At 38.4% G+C, this 20,212-nt stretch overlaps 1 protein-coding gene across 1 annotated transcript; it reads right to left on the bottom strand.

Annotated features, from left to right (window-relative positions):
- Positions 1-577: 577 nt before the first annotated feature.
- LOC141435927 (uncharacterized) lies at positions 578-19,296 on the bottom strand. Its single transcript, XM_074098767.1, is given in 17 exon segments — positions 578-1,866; positions 2,219-2,450; positions 2,723-2,878; positions 3,155-3,378; positions 3,816-4,042; positions 4,373-4,715; positions 4,903-6,477; positions 6,614-6,894; positions 7,017-7,167; positions 10,558-11,284; positions 11,286-11,393; positions 12,983-13,117; positions 13,321-13,500; positions 13,690-13,845; positions 14,161-14,286; positions 18,211-18,421; positions 18,538-19,296. Coding segments are annotated over 16 exon segments (5,136 nt in total). The 5' UTR covers positions 18,364-18,421; positions 18,538-19,296; the 3' UTR covers positions 578-1,504.
- Positions 19,297-20,212: the final 916 nt, after the last annotated feature.

Below are 20,212 nucleotides of genomic sequence, written 5' to 3'. Positions count from 1 at the left end.
AAAGGTGTATACTCAGAAACATTTATGAAAGTTATTTTGTACGCGTCAAGTTTTATAATTTCTGAGTGTACAAATTTAATAAACGGTCCCAACTTTACCAAGCGCACATTTGGCTACTATAATTATATATATGGAGAGTTCCATACAATTAAGAAAGTAAATTATTAAAATATAGTGTCTAATTAGTTAAAATTTAATGTGTTAGCTAAATGTGCAACTTGCTATTTCCTACTGAAAAAAAATCGAGGCTTTGCACCACGAAACTTAACATTTAAAAAATATATATTTTATAATTAAAGCTATCTAATTAGACAATATGAGTGCGTATATTCTATCGTTTAGTGGTACAATGCCTAATTGTAAGTGTAAGGGGTAGGGTATAATGACTTGATAATAAAATGGTCCCAACTGAAATTAAGTTTAAAAATAATATTAACCTTATAATAGCCGTCATAGCTATAAGACCTAACCTGAGACAACAGCTGGAACTTTTTATTGTCAAGTCACATTGACTTTCGAAGAAATGATAAGAACAGTAATTAAGTTTTTACCTTTTATTTAAGAGTAAGACAAAACAATGCGATTCTTAATTTAAAAAAAAAGTTGTGACAAAAATTATTAAAAGGAAATAGAACAATAATAAAAGAAGGAATATTTTTAAGTTATTTATTTTTTTCACTAAAATGATTTGAGCAAGGTATAACTAGAATAATTCGGTTGTGATGTAATCCTACTTAATCATGTAGGCATTCATTAGGAATTTTAAACAGATACATACTACTATGTAGTGTAGCTATGTAAACCGGACTCTATGTCCTACACGATACGGTAGATATTGCCTATGAAAAGAGATTCGAAATCTTTTTCAGAAAATTTACAATACTGATCTCTCAAGTAAATGGAGAACAAAACTTAGCTACCTATCATTAAAGCAATATTTTATTACTAATCATTTCTAATAAAAATGTACAAATATAACACACAATATGTACAGAATTGTAAACATGGTGTGCAGCAAAACAAAACGCAACTTTACTGAATACATCAGAAACTTAATCTTAATATCACATTTTGTTTAAATTAAATACACATAATTCATCATTCGACTATACAGATGATTACAAATAATGTAAAATCATACGCCGTATCAATATAATACGTCTTCTACGCACGAGAAGAATTTATCCTAACCATTTATATACAAAATAATCAAACAATACATTCGTCGATATTTAATCGAAAGTAAAATCCTGATATGTTACAGGCCTTTGAATCAAAGAAAATAATTAGACAGCATTGAATATATTAAACGGAGGAGAGTTAAAAATCTCTTTAATTAAAAGAGAGTTTGTTGTATTCACAACATTGGCAAGTAGCTCATCCGTTTAATCACTAATACTGACTTATATATACACATTAAATTACACTTGGTAAAATTAAAATTCACTTCAAAAGTCAGTCGTGCTTGCACTAGGCAAGCAAACAAGTTCACCACTTGACACAATCACATGATGGAGCACAGACCGGAGAGTTCTGTGCCCTTTTGTTTGGGGAGCTGTCTGCTGAAGACAACCCCTTCTAGAGTAGGTTTGCGTTTGTACTCTAGTTCGATCTCTTCGCCGGGTGGTGGTGGTTCCTCATCCGCACTGACGTCTTCCAGAGAGTCTAGATGCGGGATGGGCGCGGGGGTCGGCTCGACCGGGGCCAAGACTTTGCTTATGTTGATGCGGATCCCGGGCAGAACTGAGGCCTGCGCCGGCGCTTCCAGCTGCACGTTGCCGTCGATAGAGGACAGCACGGTCGGCCGCGACGTGTCGGGGGCGGCGCGGACCAATTCCTCTTCAGCTGTTATGATAGGCTCGTCATCTGTTACAAATGAAAAAGGAAGATTAGACTTTGATTCTTCAAATTTTTTCAAATTTTTTCGAAGATTCAAAATAAAAAACAAACTTAATATTATTTATTAAACTAAAATTAGAAAACTAAGTCGAGATTGTACTTTCAAACCATTATAATTTAAAAACACGCGTATTCCCAGAGACGGGATCAAGTTAGATCGATTATTTACCCCGAATTTCCCCACAAAGCAAATTTCCAAGGTCCCCAATTAATATAAATAAATATACAAGAATTTCTTAAAGGTATTAGACAAGATAAATAGCAATAAATTAATTTTACGATAAAATTTAGGGCAATTAGTTTAAAAAAAGATACTGACCGGGATCAATAGGCTCCTGCTTGACGCGAATATTGGCGAAGTCGATCTTGGCCTGTTGGTCGCGGGCCTCACGCGCCGCCGCCGTCTCGTCGTCGGTGTCGTAGTCGTCCACGACCAGCTGGTCGACGGGCTCGGCCTTGAACACCACGTCGTCGTCGTCCTCGGCCTCGGCCTCCAGGTCCATCGGGGGCTCGCCCACTACTGACTCTTCCACCTCTTCAACCTCTTCGATCTGGGGAAAAATATTCAAGTTAGTTGGTGCGCTGGATATTATGAAAAATAAATTATCATTGTTCCCTCTTAGTGGTTTATTATTTTATGCTGTATGAGGCAATAATATCCAAATGTAATATTGAATTATAATGATGATGTGATGATAAAAGATCAAATTGATTAATTATTTATTACAAGTCATTAAATTATACTTGGGGCAGCACATATCACAATTAAGACACGAAGGCACTACACAAATGATGTTGAACCGTATTAGATTATTAGACTTACCTCAATAGGTTTTTCTGGCTCGATGACTTCGACGACGGACTCATTGTCGGACTGATCAAGCGTGTCGTCCACGTCTTTGATCTCTATAGCTTCTTCTTCTGGTTTCTCTACTTCGGATACCTCCTCTTTTGGAGGTTCTTCTTTCATAAGAGACGCCTGCAAAAATAGAAAGGAACGTGTTGAAGAATGGTCTTTTTAAAAAAAATGTTGTTGTCAATCAAGATGATTACATTGATTATATTGATTTCATGGAAAATAATCGCTTTTAAATCTTTTCAAGTCTGGATGGTGGTCACCGGAACAGGTTTTCTAAAATTACAAAACTCAACTAATTTCGCGCTGAAACTTCGAGATAGTCTTATAAAATGAAGTTTAATTCTGGAATGCAAGCAAACCAACAGGATCTACTAGAAAAGAAAAATCAACACCAACCTTATAATCTTCGAGGCACAACGGATGGTAGTTCTGTCCCTCATGACTGACGGAGTTCCTGAGATGCCACTCTTCGCGGTCCTCGTTATAGAACTGCAGGAAGGTGTCGCCGCAGAGCGCGCAGGCGGCGCGCGCGGGCGGCCCGGCGGCCACGCTGGGCGGCGCCGGCGCCGGCGCGGCCGCCGCGGTAGACAGGAGGCCCGTTGTCTCAAACCAACTCTTTTCTGGAACACAAATTGATGAGTTAGCATTTTGATCATCCTTGTAAAATGTACGTCAAATATCGACAAATCAAATAAAAAATTTCACGTCAATCCGTAAATGTCGATATTTGCTTTGACGTATGGTTCTAATTTAGCTAGCCAGTCTTAGATTTCTGCAGTTACACTATAGTCAAAAGACTATGTTCATCGAAACTTGTATTATATTATATTTTTTTGAAAACAAGTTCCAGACTATGTGGCTATTATACTAACTTTTAAACTGAACCCGATAGATTATTGTCCGAGATATTTCCTCACAAATAAAAATAAAACATCTATGTTCGAACTTCTCCGCTACAATTGGATAAAGAAATATTTTCTCTGTAAAGAAAACTGGCCACTCGAAGCCAACAAAACAACAAAAAAACCAGTTAATAAAATGGTAATGTGGCACTTACTCCTCTCCTCCAAGTCCTCGAGCTCCTCGTACTGCAGCCAGTCGGCCAGGTCGTAGTGCCAGTCGCGGGAGTGCGCGCGTCGCGCCGAGTCGCGCTCGCGGCGGTTCTGCCGGAAGTGCCAGTCCAGGTGCTGCGAGTACCGCACCGTGTGCTCCGGCGGGAAGCGCGCCCCGCACCCGCTGCACTGCATGCCGCCGTACAGCTTGCTGATCAGCGCAGCCTGCTTACTGCACATGCACAAAAAATCACAGTTAAATTCAACTCAACTTATACTTTGAACAAAATGCTACTACACTGTTATACTCAACATAATAAGATGAAATCGACTCTCACGAAGAAGAGATCATCATCATATCAGCCATAGGACGTCCACTGTTGGACATAGGCTTCCTCCAAAGATCTCCAGTTGTTTCGGTTGGAAGCTAGCTGCATCCTCAGTGAACCTGCGGCTTTGACCAGATCATTCGTCCATCTCTTTAGTGGACGTTCTATGCTGCGCTTGATGATCCGCGATCTCCATTCGATCTAGTATAGATAGAATTTAAAAAAATACTTACACCCTGAGTGTCTCCGGTTTGGTCAGATCGACCCGATGGACTACGTTCTTATCTTCCTTCGGTTTCCTTTCCTCCACCTTCGGCTCTTCTTTGGTCTCTTTGGTCTGCGTGGGCACTTTGATGATGCCAGTGGCTAGCAACTTGGCGAACAGGTCGTTAATGTCCGGGACGACGGGGGCGGGGGCGGGGGCGGGTTTCTCTTCGACGGGGGTCGCCACGGGGGTGTCGAGGCCGGGGATGGCGGCGGGCCGCAGGAACAGGGGCTCCGCCGAACTGTAGTCCGACGACGCCGAAGCAGGGGCCATGGGGGACGGCATCACGCTGGCTAACATGTCCAGACCTGCTGCAAAAAAATTACAGCGTTAGTACAATTTTTTTCAATACGAAGTATATAAGTAAGTATTAAATACGTAGCGATAAAAAGTAATTTTAAGAGATATAAAAGTAAAAGTTTAGATGAAAATTGTTCTGCTGCTGCTATTTTTATTTCCTATATTAAAGCGGACACTACAAGATGAAAAAGAAATTACCTTGATTGCTTTCAGGGCTAGGTGTCTTGATAGGCCTCTTAGCCTCGTGGTCAGTTTCCATGGGCTCGGGCCCTGGCAGGGCGATGAGGGGCAGGTCGGGGGCACGCAGGGGCATAACCAGTTCGGCGCCCTCCATGCCCACCGGGGCGTTAAACCCGGGCCGCACGTGCCGCGGCAGCACCGAGAATCTGATGAAATGCTTCTCGTTGCCGATGAAGATAGGTCTCGGCAGCCCGCCGAACTCCACTTGGAAGGGCTGCTCGTTGATAAGAACCGTTCTGAGAGCGTCCACGAACCGTATCGTAAAGAACTTGCCGTTTATCGAGAACTTCTGCACCTTAGCGTCCAAGAACACCGGGCACATGCGGGTCGCGTCCACTATGAGGTTGATCTTTCCGGCCACTAGGTCCGTGCGCTTGACTTTGCCGATGTCCACCTGCGGCAGAGGCCCCTCCAAATGGATGAGGCGAGGCTTCCCGTCGATGATGACGCCGAGGGGTGCGCCGCCGAAGAAACACTCGTGCCATCTCCCGTTTATGAACAGCTCCCTCGTCGGAGCGCCGAATCTGATTTCGAACACTTGATCGTCGATCTCCACTTGTTTATAAGGCTCGTTGAAGTTGAGGACTATGGAGTCCTTGTTGTCAAAGGTGACCCGTCTGGCGCCGGGGAGGAACTTGATCTCGCGGGGATCGTCCCAGTCCAGCATCACGATGGCGGTATCCCCGTAGAACCTGATCTCTCTCGGTATTCCGTCGATCTGGATGGTCTTGACCGGGTCGAGGTCGATGAACTCGAGCGCTTGGATGTTGGTCGCCGGGATGTGGACGCTGGGAGCGCCGAGCGGGGGCGGAGTCGCCTCGCGCACGTAGGGCTCCAGGGGACACGCGCCCTGGCAGGTGCCCATCTGAGGTGTGGGGAGGGGCTGCACGAAGGGCACACGCGGATCAAAGCGTGGCGCCCGGTCGTACTTCCCTCTGAAGTAAGGTGGGACGCCTCCTCTGGGCCGTTGCGGGAAGTCGTCCATGCGAGGGCGGTAGGGGCCGCGCCAGGCGGGCGGGTGCGCAGGGTACAGCGGGCGGCCGGACGGGCGCGGCAACAACCCCTTGTGATGCGGGCCGTCCATGGGATGCGGGCCGTCCCTGGAGTTCATCCGCATATCAGAGTCGTGCATGAAATTCGGACCATCCATCGGTGCGTCGGGCTCCGAGAAAGCGGGTGGGATTACTCTCTCGTCTATGTCCCCGAAGTTGTTCCCTTTCGGTGAGACTCTGGGGCTCTTTATCTTTTTGACTTCTTCGTCTATGTGAGCTTTGAGCTTCATCTTTGAGATCTCCAGCGACTCCCTCTGTTTGGCCTCTTTCAGTTTGAGTTTTTCGTTCAACTGCAGTACTTGGTACATGAGAGTTTTGTACTGATTCTTGTCGAGCTGACCATCGCTGTACTGTTCCTTGGCTTGGTTCATGATGATATTGATAGTTTTTTTATGGTCTTCAGCATCAAACTCCTCGGGATTCTCGGCTCTAAGATCCACGTCTTCTGTGCTGATGGTGCGCCTTCTGTCTTTCTCTACACCTACAAAAAAACATTTATTATTAGATTATGGATGGTACAATATGACAATATGTAGATAAATAAAATCATTTCACTCCGTTGACAAAAATTAAAATGTTACACACATCTAACCTTCAAAAAGCAAGGAATAACTTACTTGGTGATTTGCTGAAGAGGAACGGTCTTCCAAGACGGTCTTTATCATTGCCTTTGGTGGCTTCAGCCAGCTTGGCCCGGACCAGATCCAACTTGGAAGGAGTCTTCTTGGTCTCCTCCCGTTCTTTGACCTCATTCCAATCCTTCTTAGGGGAGGCCATTGGCGAGTTGTGCTCGGCCTCTTGTGTGAACACGCCGCTATCCGCTTTGGGAGACGCAGACGCTGTGTTCTCTTCTACTTGTGGCAGCTTACGGAGGTCCACATCCTCGTTACCGAAGAGTCTAAAAATAAGGAAACTTATGAGAATGGATTCATTGGTAACAGCTATAAAATTCATTAAATATGGCATGTCCAAGTTTTTACTAATTATTTTGACTATTTAGATATTAAAAAGAATGCTTACATATCAAACTTGTCCGGTTTGCTCTTTTTGGATTTAGGCTCTGAAGTCTCAGGGGAAGATCTTTTATGACCAACAGGAACGTTGGCCTCTGTGACAACTGGGTGGAGCACTCTCAAATCCACATCCTTGTTTTCGACGACTTCAGACGAATCTGTAAACGGAGCTAGGTTATTACGCAGATACAACGTCGCACTTCTAGAGTATTCCATTCCACTGAAAGATGTCCCAGTACCTTACCCATGTTAGTCTCCATACCCAACTAATCCGTTAACTAGCTCACTTTAAGATGGTTATGGACTTGGCCCTATCAATTAACCTTTCATATGCTTTGGCACTCACCAGTGCAAAATTTAAGGCTATCTTTTCCATTTTATTATTTTTTTTATTTATTAATTATTTGTTGCTAGATGTAGTTTGTTTTACCTTCCGCATTCGAAAGGTTAAGTGTTTTTAATCACGCTGTATCTATTTTATAATTTTAAGAGACTGAATATCTTGCAGCTGTGATCCAGAAAGGCGAACACTTTCTATTGAACCCAATTAACATAGGACCAGCATGCCTTGACTTATAGTTTGTTCACTAATCATCATAATCAGGCATTATAACCAATATTATTTAAGATAACAACCATATTCACTGACAATAATATTGGATAGGACTAAAAATTCAAAAATATCTAACCCGACTGCATTCATATAGCCCAGAGGTTCCCGAAGTGGTCCAGGTGGACCCCCAGGGTCTACGAGAGACAAGACAGTGGTACTTGTTGGTGTGAAAAAAAATATGGGGATTTTGGGAATATAGTAGAAACGTAGCAGCTGGGATTCGACCGAAAACAGTGACATTTTGAAAGTGGCCTACGAGAAGAAAAAGTTGGGGAACCTCTGGTATAGCTGTTGGAGCGAATGAGATGTTTTGAGTGTTTTTTCCCAGACGAAATGATTGCTGGGGATGTTACAGTATTTTTTTCTATCAATATCCATTGGCAATTATGTTTCTAGTTGTTGCCTTTTGCATTTGAAGTAGATGTGCCTTCGATGTGGAGTTGGTAGGTGCTACTAGATATTGAAATCAAGTGCAAAGGAAAACTTATTGAAACATGATTGACAATAGATATTAGTAGAAAGAAAGTACTTACTGTAAGTTAGTGGCTGAATTAGTACAGTTCACACTTAAACTATTAGTGAACAAGGTATACAACGGATAAACTATTAATAGTGATGGCAATCAAGTGTTACTTACAACTTTTCTGCATGTTTCATTTTAACTATTTATAAAAAAAACACGGCTAACAATATCTTCATCTACTAAAAGATAAATGAATTCGCAATTTTACTGTACTAATGCACCAAAACCAAAATCCCCTGACATCCTCCAACTAACACTCAGATGTGAGGTCATTGACATGTTTATTTTAGACACAACCCATTTAACCGAATTTTCTAAGACTTCAAAATACTTCAAATATAATAAGATCTAATTTCATTGAAGTTAAAAACGTGTAACCAAAGCCAAACTAGGTCTACACTTGTTTTACTTAAAACTAGGCGTTTTCCTGTTAGATAAAAAGTTCATATTCCAGTGGATGTTTATCCCAATGTCGTAGCTACTTGCAACATCTTTCTAAATTGACTATATCGCATATATTAGGAAAGACGAAACAAAAAATACAATAAGACTATGATCCATATCAAGAAAATGACGAAGGATCATTATAAAAACCATCTCAAAACCAATGGTGAACAACATGTGGATCACAGTTGAAAAGCTAAGTGTATTATGTATTTTATATAATTTTTATCCTTTCGTTTTATTTAACAACAGACACAGACAAACATCAATCCACGTAAATAAAAACCTAATTTATAAGAAAATATTATTAATTTACATGAAACATTTATTTAGGGCAGGCCTATGTCCAACAGTGGACATCCTACGATACGACTGATATGATGATGATTATATGAAAATACCCTGGAGTTAATAGAAATAATTTCTACTTTGGAATAGCTAACAGAAGTGTCTAAGAGACAGAATTTTCTATTTCTACCAGCTAATTTAAAGGAATGATAACGGCCTGTTTCTCCACTGCCCGTTAAGTTATTTTATGCAAGTGATATCTGTGATGCTGGCTCTGTTTATTAACAGAAGCGGCATTACAGATATCTCTCAGATAAGATAACATGATCTAAACAGAATGGAGAAAGAAAGGGGTAAGTTGTGAAAGAACTTACTAAGTAATGCTGGAAATCAGTTTTTTTATCGCAAATACTTACCCATTGACTTAATTTTATCCACGTTTAAGAGCATTTTATCCATTTTAATTATAAGGGCTAGTTACAATTCCAGTCGCTCTTTAACCGACTTCAAAAAAAACATACATATTTCGATTTTTTTTATTCAAGACATCCATTCCATTTGGTCCCATAGGTAAAACAAATACCACCCTTGAGGAAAGTTCTTTGAAGTCGGTTTTATTTTTCAAAATCATTAAACATTTGCTACCCTGCACTCAATCTTATTACCAGCAACCCAAAAATGAACTAACTTTTCTATATTTATGGAAAGTTGTCCGGTCTAATTACCTTGTTTACTTTTATATTTATGCAAAAACTTATTTTATAGATTCAAAACGTAAATTAATCCGAAATACTGAATATTGTATTATTAGTATATTTTGTATGTGGGATGTATGAGTTAGAAAAATTAAGTAAAAAGAAAATTAGACCATTGCAAGCGGTAAATAGACGAACATAAAAATTATTTAAGTTTTTCAACTACTATAGCTATTAAGTAGCAATAAAAATTTAAGTTACTTTAGATGAAGAACTCAAATTCCATAAGTTGAATTTATACCGTGACAAAATCCTATTTGTAACTCCTCCATCAAGATAGTGCGGCAACGACGTGTTGGATCCAATGCGTAGTAAACAAATAATTAAAATGCAAATCCTGTATCCTCCGAGAAGCAACGCTGTTGTCAGTCTTCGCTTGCTTGCAGCTACTGGTCCAAGTTGTTAGCTGGTCCGGTTGGCCCTCCGATAGGATATTGCACCGTCTCATTTTTAGTTCAAATCAGTACCAAGTTTCGACAACGATATTTAGAAAGAAGTTGCAAGAACTAAACATTTCCCATTGTTAGTTACGCAAGAATTAGCAAAAACCCATTAGTTAGCCCCGTGTCAGTGTCGTGCGTCGAAAACTGGTCACTCGTGATACTCCAACACATCGACAATGATCAGAAAAGTGTAATTGGTGCAAAACATAGTTCAAACAGTTTCGGCGTCAATACGTTCATAACTCATTACATTTATTAAGCGTAGAAAACGCTTCTAGTACTGATTTAGTAACTATCCTTAAAATAAAGGGTACACGAGCCGGCGTAAACACGTAATATGAATACTCGAACAGTTGAAAAAAATATTTTATTTCCACACAACAGTGTCAGCGTGCCGCTTAAGACTAGTATCACAGTTGAACAAGAGCCGTGGGTCGCGCAAGGTACAGCCTCGCATGCGTATACATAGAACAATATCTTACTTGTCGCGTCAGAGTGTGTAGCGGGCGCGAGGGCGGGCGCGGGCGCGGGCGCGGGCGCGGGCGCGGGCGCGGGCTCCGGGCTGGGCGAGCGCGCGCGGTTCCGCCGCATGTACCGGTCGGGGTGATAGTTGCGGAGCGCTTTGAACGCTACGACTTCGGGCGCCGGCTCGGGGGCCTCCTCGCGTTCTTTCTTTGGTTTTTCTCTCCGGCTCTTGTGCTTCTTCTCGGGCGAGGACTCAGAGCTGTCCTTGTCGTTGCCACCGGCGTCCACTTCGCGCTTCTTCTTCTTCTCGGCGCGCGCCGCGTCCTTCTTTCTCTTGAGCGACTCATCGTTCGCCTCCCGGTTGATTTTCGGGATCGGCGGAAGTCTATTGATCTTTTTAGCATCAACGATTTTTTCCATGTAGTTATCGACGACCACTTTTTCGTCGTTCTTTCTTTCAGATTTGATGTCGCGTTTTTTATCGTGTTCGCGCCTCTTGTCGCGGGCGGCCTCGCGGGCGCGCAGTTTCTCACGTCTCGCGTCCAACGACTTGGCGAGGCGAGGGTCGCGACGCGCAGAGTCGGGCCGCACGTCGATGGTGATGACGTTCTTGCGTTTGGTGACGCGATCCAGAGGTTTGATGTCGAACACGTTAGGCGCTATGGGCGGCTGCGGCGCGAGGCGCGGGGCGACGACGGGGGTCGGAGCCGGGGTCGGGGCCGGAGCCGGAGCCGGCCGGGGCCGGGGCCGGGGCGGGGGCGGCGCGGCGTGCCAGGCGGGGGTCGCGGCGCGCGGCGGCGAGGGCGCCGCTGACGGGCGCGATGCGCGCGGCGCTGGCCAGCTTATTGACGGGCTGCAATAAAACACGCTGTTGACGCAAACGAACTCGGTTCTAATATCTCACGATCCGGCTCTAGCCTTAGTCTTTTTTACGTATATTGATTGAACTACGTATATGATAAGTATATTATTTTCCATCACATCAGACTTAAAGAGAGAAGCTACAAAAACTTATGCTGCCGATAAAACTTAGAAAAATTGCTTCGAAAATTAATCATATTATGCGTTTAATTTAAAATATTAGAAATTTTAAAAGACTTATTGCTTCAACAAGTTATGGAAATTTTGAATATAAAGATTATGCACTTTTACTGAATTAATACTTGTGATAGCTGAAGTATGTAAACTATTATTTATTATTATTAATGGTATTGTAATATAAAATTCATAACAATAATATAACAAGCAAATCGCAACCGTGAGATAAAAGAACAAAACTTCATAATAATAAGAATGCCGAATATACCTAGTGCCATCCACGCAGACTCGTGATTTTGTCAAAATTAGACATTAATGACATTGTAATAAGAACCATGGCACGCGTCATCGTGAATGACTCTACCTATACCTAATAACCACATCTGTGTATTTAACTATTACAACTACTATTATAAACAGTAAAATCTTTATCACCAAAGTGTTATCAGGTTGATAAGTTGAAATTGAGCAAAAGATTAAAGCGAAGGAAATCAAACGGAATGTGAAACAATTTTACATGGTGCTTTTATAACACTGGTTAAGTAATTTCAAATAACAACCTAGAATCTAGGTTCTAGATATTGTGTTGGAATTAAAGGAACATTAACTGTAATTAAAACATGCTGATTTTGGAAAATTTTCAGAGGATAATGCACTTTAATATCAAAGGTTGTTTTAGTATTTATGTCCACTTTTGTTTGCTACACTGATCAGTATGCAGTCACAGCAAGTGAGATATATGTATTGTTATGCTATAATTTATTAATTTCAAAAATAATAAAATAACTATTTTTGGTACAATAATGGTCCTAACATTTGTGTCTGCTGTTCATTTCCAACTTACAGCAGGACCATATCAATATAAAAACAAAAAAAAAAAAGAATAGAGGAATCTAGATTACAATATCCACAATTTACTTTCCTATTTCAGAAAAAACACACACAACAAAAAAATGGCCTTTAATTTCTGTAAACAAAAATAAAAAAATGAAGTCCTCAAAAAAGTGCTTGTATATTCATCCAATGTTACTTCGCATTTAGACATTTTTTTAAAGTGTTTCATGTAAAAATCTGTTTCTGATCCAGAGATAAAAAATATTTTGGTTTCAGTTTACAAATTGACTATTCTGGACTTAATATTCTAAACTAAAATTCTGGACTAAATATTCTGGGACTTTTAGAAATATATAAAAAAAAATACAGTAACTGGCGGAATCAAAACGTTACAAATTTCAGATGAATTGGCCAAGTTTGGGAGTAAAATTTATAAATGACTAGATTTAACCAAACAAGGACAGTTAAAAATCCAGTTAAAATATAAGATGTGTCTAATAAAAAATTAAGCACTTTTGTAAAGAAACTTATCATTATAAAATTCATCAGTAATAATGAGCAAAGACTTACCGGGCCCAAGCGTTGTTTGATGGGAATGGACGGCATGTCTGGGACCACCGCTGGCACAGGGTTGACCATCGCGACCGGCATGGTTGGTACCGGCAGAGTTGGTACCGGCAAGTGTATATTCGGCAATGGTGTCGCCTGTACAAAATACTAGACGTTAACAAATATTCAGCTATCATAGTTTCACCAATATATGTGTGATACCATAGAACTGGTTAGGGCTTTTAGCTTTGTTTCACTTTAATCCATATATAAATTTTCACTAAAGATCTTGTCAAAGACTATTTGTTTTTATCATTTAATTAAATAACAGATAATTAAATTAATAATCAAAGACATACCCGTGAATTAGTGCTAGCAGCAATCTCAATTGCGCGGCGAGTATTCTGGAGCTCCATTTCTATTTTCTTCTGCTGCAGCAACATCAATTCTTGCTCTTTTTTAGCGACCATCAGTCGCATTTTCTCTTCATTCTCGGCAATGGGGTCAGTGATCACGTTAGCACTGGTTGCTGGTGCAGGCTGTAGGAAAAACAAGAGGTTAGTATGGCAATGTCAAGGTAGCCAAAAGAGGAAGTAATATTTGATTTAGACGTGATATTCTTCTACCAGTTTAGCAGATCTTTCAACTAGATTCTAATAGAATTATACTAAATTAAACTAAAATCATAATCAACTAAAAATAACCTTTTTCAGAAAATTTGGATTTACATGGATGGAACTGGCAGAAGGTGGCTGTGCTTGGATGGGCCAGGCTGGGTCCAACAAGTTGACCTTCACATCCAGCTGGTAGAGTTTTGTGGCCGGGAACACATCGTGCCACGTCTCTCGTAGCTTGAACATTTGGGATCTCACTTTCTCATCCACCTGCAGAAAAGGAAAGACCGAAGGTTAAAACACAAATTATGACAAAGCAAGATAAAAGTAGCCAAATAATGAAAGCAGTAATAAAGTTAACCCTTTTCCAGGCATAGTGCATAAGCAACCACATAAATGTACACAAATATTCGACCTTACTAAGTATACAATATGGTACAAAATCATTTAAATTCATTAAAAATATTATTAATTTTTAAATTAATCCCTCATACGAAAACAACCATCACTATGATTTATTTTGTAGTAGCACATCTAAATTCGCGGGTCTGGAAAAGGGCTAAGATGAAGGAACATGATAATTACCTGTTTGAATGTCCGAGTGAACATGTTAACAATGCTCTGTGAAAATTTCTGGACGTAAGCTCCACCAACATTCTTGATGATGGAATCAACTAAATAGAGCACTGGCAGCTTGATGTCGGCGTGTACCTGTATGAAAACATAACTTCTAGATCTAAGCTTCACCCAACAAACCTGACTGACTGTACAAGCTTTTTGTTTAAGTCTTCATTCACAATTTGTACAAGACAATACAAATTCTTGTTAAGTTCAGGTAGGAATAATACAAAAACATTTAGTTTAAAAAACATTTTAATTCCCGATAAGCTTAGTTAAAGAAATAAGGAGGAACTCGGTTTTATAAAAACTTTATTTTAATAATCCTTTACATAGTCAATTTCCACCCCGCAGAGCCAGTTAGCACTGTTAACTTTTTTAACAAAAATTTTATGCAAATGTTATCTCCACCCTAAGGCACAGGTATCAGAACTAGAGTTAAGGTGAATTACACACATAGATATTAACATTTAAAAATTCCGCAATTTTGCACTCATTAAACTCGTATTACTACCACTATGCGTGAAGGCTGCTGCAATGTAGCCAAAACGTCAAGGTTATCCTGAAAACGTGATTTGTGCCCGAGTGGTAGGTTACACACAGCTAATAAAGAAATTACAAATTTATTGAATAAATTAATTATTTACACAAGCAATGTGCAGATTGTAGAAAAAAAAACTCAGTCAACTGACCACTTCACTTTCCATGCATTATACAGACTTTGTATTTTTTTTTATTGTGAATTGTTTTCTAGTTATTCCAAAAAAATACTCGTGCAGTCGAGGAATCTGCACCACATACCAGGCAGGTTTGGCATATGTATGGAATGTTAATATGACATCAGTGGCACAAAGATTCCACCTCGGTATGTGATTCAGTTCTTTTGACTGTACAAGCCGGTAAAGATTACGGCATAAATTTTGTAAAATCTTTTTTACTGACCACTTATGAATTTTTCTAAATTTTCCTTGACTTTCCAACTATCTTTTTAATTATTTTAAAACTAAAATTGAAGCAGCATAGGCTTAGGATTGTAAAACAATTATTCCCGTAATGTGCACTTTACAAAAAAATTATTGATAAGGTCTCGCAGGAGACCTCACTGTTCAATTACATAATTACAATTAATGATATTGTTAAAAACAATCCACTGTAAACAGGTCATTCTACATTAATTATTGTGGCTGATACCCATGGGGGAATTTTCTACCAATCTTAAATTAATATGGTTTTGTTTGCATATGGAAATGACAAAACTTATCACTTATAAGCCCTCATTCCCTAAATATCAGAATAGCAAAATACTAGATGGCCAATTTAACCGATTTCTAAAGTACCAAATTTCTAAAATTTACTTGATATTGTTTCTTTATATTGGATTGGCAAAGCAACATGTTTTCAATACACTATGTTCTATTAAACTCCTATAATATCAGATAGTGAAAACAACAAGCTAGCAAAACACAAATTTTAAAGAGTATCCTTTTATAGCAGCAAAATTTTTTTACACATTATTTGTTTCACAAATATTTTTATTTATTTTGATTTCAATTTATTTCGAGACCATTGTGTAGAATTCTATAAGTCAGGTTAGGTTAGTTATATAAAAATACTGTTCCAAAATAAAACGCATTTGGCGGAATGAAACATTTGTGAAATTAATCATTTAAAAAGAAGATTTGATTTTACTTGATTTCTGAATGCCTAAATTCCTAAAAGACCAGATTTCTACTTTAGTAGATTGACAATTAAAATAAGTATAAACATCAAAATTTTATTTTAAACTGTTTATACTTTATTTTTCATTATCATCATATCAGCCGAAGGATGTCTAATTTTGGACATAGGGCTCCCCCATAAGTGGATTTTATGGTTTTAAGAGAAAAAAAGGCTCATAAGTTCAGTTGAGAGGTTTGTAAGCTCATAGATCAAATCAATTTAATTTTGACTTTCAAATCATTTCACATTTATGTATGTATGCATTTTTCCCCAAATCAACACTTTCTCAAACAGCACAATTTCTAGTTCAACACAATATAGATATTCAATGCAAAATTTTGAAGAAAAAGAAGATGAATATTATGTAATTCTGGGTACTGCCTTTCCGCAATGTAATGTTTGGCAACTGTTTCATTTCGCAACTTTTCATTTTCCAAACTAAAACTGTGAATATTTCAGGATTTAGTTCAGGGCCTTTGTGTAGAACCCTTTGATTAGGTTAGGTTAGTTTTTTAATTCATATATAATGTGTAGTACAACATTATGTATACTCTTGCATTTGAAACAAATCATGTATACACATGTATCACCACTATGATAAGTTTACTTTCTGCGAAAACACCATTTGAAAAAAAGTGCATCTGTTGGGAAGTGCACTTTTTGAGATAGTACTTATTTGAAGAAAGAAATATGAAGGTTTTCCTATGTAAGTGCCATCATTTCAGAAATTGTGTAGTTTGTGAAAGTATGTTTCATAATCCTAAGCCACAACCTGCATAATAAAGCTCTATTTGTATTCAAAGTTGTCTTAAAACCTGTGTTTAAATTAAATAAATAGTATGAACCATGTAAAGTTCAACGAGATGAAATTCTTTTGATTTAACAACATTGTAACGCAAATTCATTTACTTGTCTTATTGGTTTTGACTATTTGAAAAGTATTTTTATGTTATATTATGTATTCTTATACTTTCATGTTGACACATATTCGGATTATACCAAAGAAGGAAGCATACACACATCTATTATAAAACTTTTTAATCATTATTGATATAATATGGATCATTCCAAGTTTACAAGGTGGTAATTGGTTCATAAGAAACATGACTAAAGAAAACGTTTTAGAATTTTAATTTAATTATTTAAAGTTTTAATTAAACAACCCATATATGCATATCTATATAACCATGCAGGTAACCATCCAAATTTTATATTTTATTTAAAGTTAGTACTAGAATGTATGCAATATAGTCTATCCTCTGGTCTCTTAATAACAAGAAAAAAAAAAATTACTAGCACCTTGCAGATATGAAATTAAAATGTAATGTTTGAGTTAATATAGGTACTTCTGATGAATATTTATGCTGAATAATGCACCAGTGCGTCAGAGGAAGAAACAAAATGTCCGAGACAAAATTTATCATGATTTTTTATAAAAAAATGTAATATATTCATAATGTGACAGCTGTTGTTTAGAGTTGTTTGTAAAACATACCATATTTAACCATTTCAATGAGCTTAGATCTATTTAAAGTTACTGATTTAATAAAAAACAGATAAAACCAAGTTAAATAATAAATTGAAATTCACTGCCCACAAAAAATATGAATTAAAGAGATACCAACATCATTTGTTTTTAATGCTTAAGAAATGTATGGATATGGATGGCAGCGATCATTAGCACCTGTTAACTTGGAACAACCCATATAACATTTTGCAATTGGAATGGTAATGTATCACTTTCAAAATCTGTTTCTCAATACTTGATACGACTCTGCTTATGTGACAATTTATTCAGCTTAACTCTAGTTCCAGACATAACGGTTATGCAATTCACTTTTTAACTTTATTGTAGACTGGTTTAACTAATGTTACAAGTAGTGATGTAATAATAAAATCAAAGCAAATTTACTTCATTTTGCATTACTGCCTAACAACCTTTCATTGATTCTTAGTACTTTTGTTTTATCTGGCAAAAACAATACTTTTGGTGTTTTTTATGAAGTTACTACGTCCGCGAGCCGTATAACAGCACTATAAAATACATTAAGCATATCTGAACAACAACAACGATAAAATTACTGTTCTAAGTGATATTTCTGCCTGATAGTACTAATAAAATTGGAGATACCTGTGCAAAGTAGACCAGTACAATCGAATCGAGGTCGGCTATCACCGATGCTACACGTTACAAAAACCTCGGAACGACGGTGTGCGTCACCGTTGTACACAATTTCCCTGTCACGTGACATAATTTTCCGCGAATACCACCGCTTATGATTAAAAATGAAAATTCACCTTCGCCAAATGCTTCTCAACGGTGTCAACGATAACCCCCGCGTGCTCGATGTTCTCCTCCGCGAGAATGGTTAGCATGTTTATCAGGGGTTTGCTGTTGACGGTCAAGTCCGCCAAGCTCGACGCGTACTCCTCTGCGATTTCTTTCGACATCTTGATTCAGTAATGTCGACACCAATATCAGCATAACACAATCTTCAACCGCGTACCACTGTAAAACAGACAACAACTGAATTTAGCTCACTGTTACGTGGTTTTAATTATAGAGATTTTCGACATAACGATTCAATATGGCGTGTTGCTTCAAGGAAACACGTAGTAACTTACGTTTCAACACCGATAACACGAAATCGTTGATGATAATACGACTTTTGACGGCAATCACCTCACGTACAAGTCAGAGTACATATTTCAATAAATCTTAGTCACGTAGCACAACACAATTTAGCAAGACTATTTGCCACAGGAACGTCCGGCGAGAGACTAGCTAGCGACACGTGCGTCGTAGTTGGCCGTTACTGGTGAACTGACGCGACGTGCGCGCGGGCCCCGGGGGGGGAGCCGTATGGACTAGGGATGTACGATTTCAATTCGATTAATCTGATAATCGATTATTCTTAAATATCGATTTTATCGAAACGACCGATTATTTTGTAGCAGTATATCGATTGTTGTTTTTTTATTTATTCTTGATCTCTAGTCAAGAATTTTGGTAATATTTTAGTTAACACGTTAAAATACGTGTCTAACAAACTCGCCCAATGTCTAACGAACCCACTATACTTACTTCGCTTTTTTCGCATTAGAAAAAGGGTTAACAATCTTGACTAACTATTACTTATGATACCAAACCATGTAAATGATCATATGTCCTTACTAATTGTTGCATATTTGCTGTGACTTATTTTATTTTTCAAAAGTGTTTTTCAATAAAAGACACGTCAAGATCACTTACCTTCTTTCCAATGTTTGTGTAGTTTTTAAGCTTTAATGCAAGTACGTAGGATATCTTACTTTTTAGTTGCCTAATAGAATTAGATAACATTATTATAAATGTGGCTATACCCTATCAGGGTGCATAATATTGTATGACTTATTAGAATAAGGCCTTATGTATTTTATATTTTTTGCCAAATAAATAACTACTAAATACTAAAAAAACCGAAGTATAAGTGAAACCTAGCATTTGTTCTTCTCCCGCTCTGGAACATACTTGATTTGATAATAAGGGATGAGTGATTTTCGTGGCTCGGTTAAGTTTTGACACTAGCCACGCAGGATCATTGTAACTTAATATGCACATTTATCTTATCCGCGATTAATCGATGTACCGATATTTAATTCGATTAATTGAAATCACCTAATTTCAAATAATCGATTAGTTAGTTTTCGATTCCCATCCCTAGGATAGGAGCATGTAAGTAATGTGGTGCGATAGGAGGTAGCGGGGCAGGAGGGGAGGGTGGTTGCCAGCCAAAACAAAATGGCGGATGCTTTGTCACCAAATCGAAGTGTTGCCTAGTATACAAAAATGTCGATGAAAAATATATTTTTCCACCAAATTTCATGAAAAGCATATTTATTTGGCTCATGTACTTGATTTCTCACGAATCTAAAATGTATGTCCTTTCTTTTCTGACAAACTACTGTTTTTTTTTTTTTTGCAACCTACGTTGTTAAGAATGAATGGGTAGAGAGTTAATGATTTTGGTTTTATATACTGACTACCAGCATTTTACACGTACACATACATACATCTAGGCCCAAAATTTAGTCCACTACGTAGAAAATTACACACATTACTACTGCATTTGAGTTGAGGGCTAGATTTTTTTGCCACTCGGTATGACTACAACACTTCAATACTTAATGTATGTTCAGTCCGATGTTTTGATATTTAATTAGGTTTAAATGTTTAATTAGACCTAAGTACGTGCGCAAGGTTTGAAAGAAAATTCAAAAGATTTTTTTGAGGAATTCACAAGTTCACTGTTCCAGGTAG

Source organism: Choristoneura fumiferana, chromosome 15, assembly GCF_025370935.1.
Source record: "Choristoneura fumiferana chromosome 15, NRCan_CFum_1, whole genome shotgun sequence".
Taxonomy (NCBI): Eukaryota; Metazoa; Arthropoda; class Insecta; order Lepidoptera; family Tortricidae; genus Choristoneura; species Choristoneura fumiferana.
The sequence above is the reverse complement of the archived record's forward strand: the minus strand, read 5'-3'. Positions and strand labels throughout refer to the sequence as shown.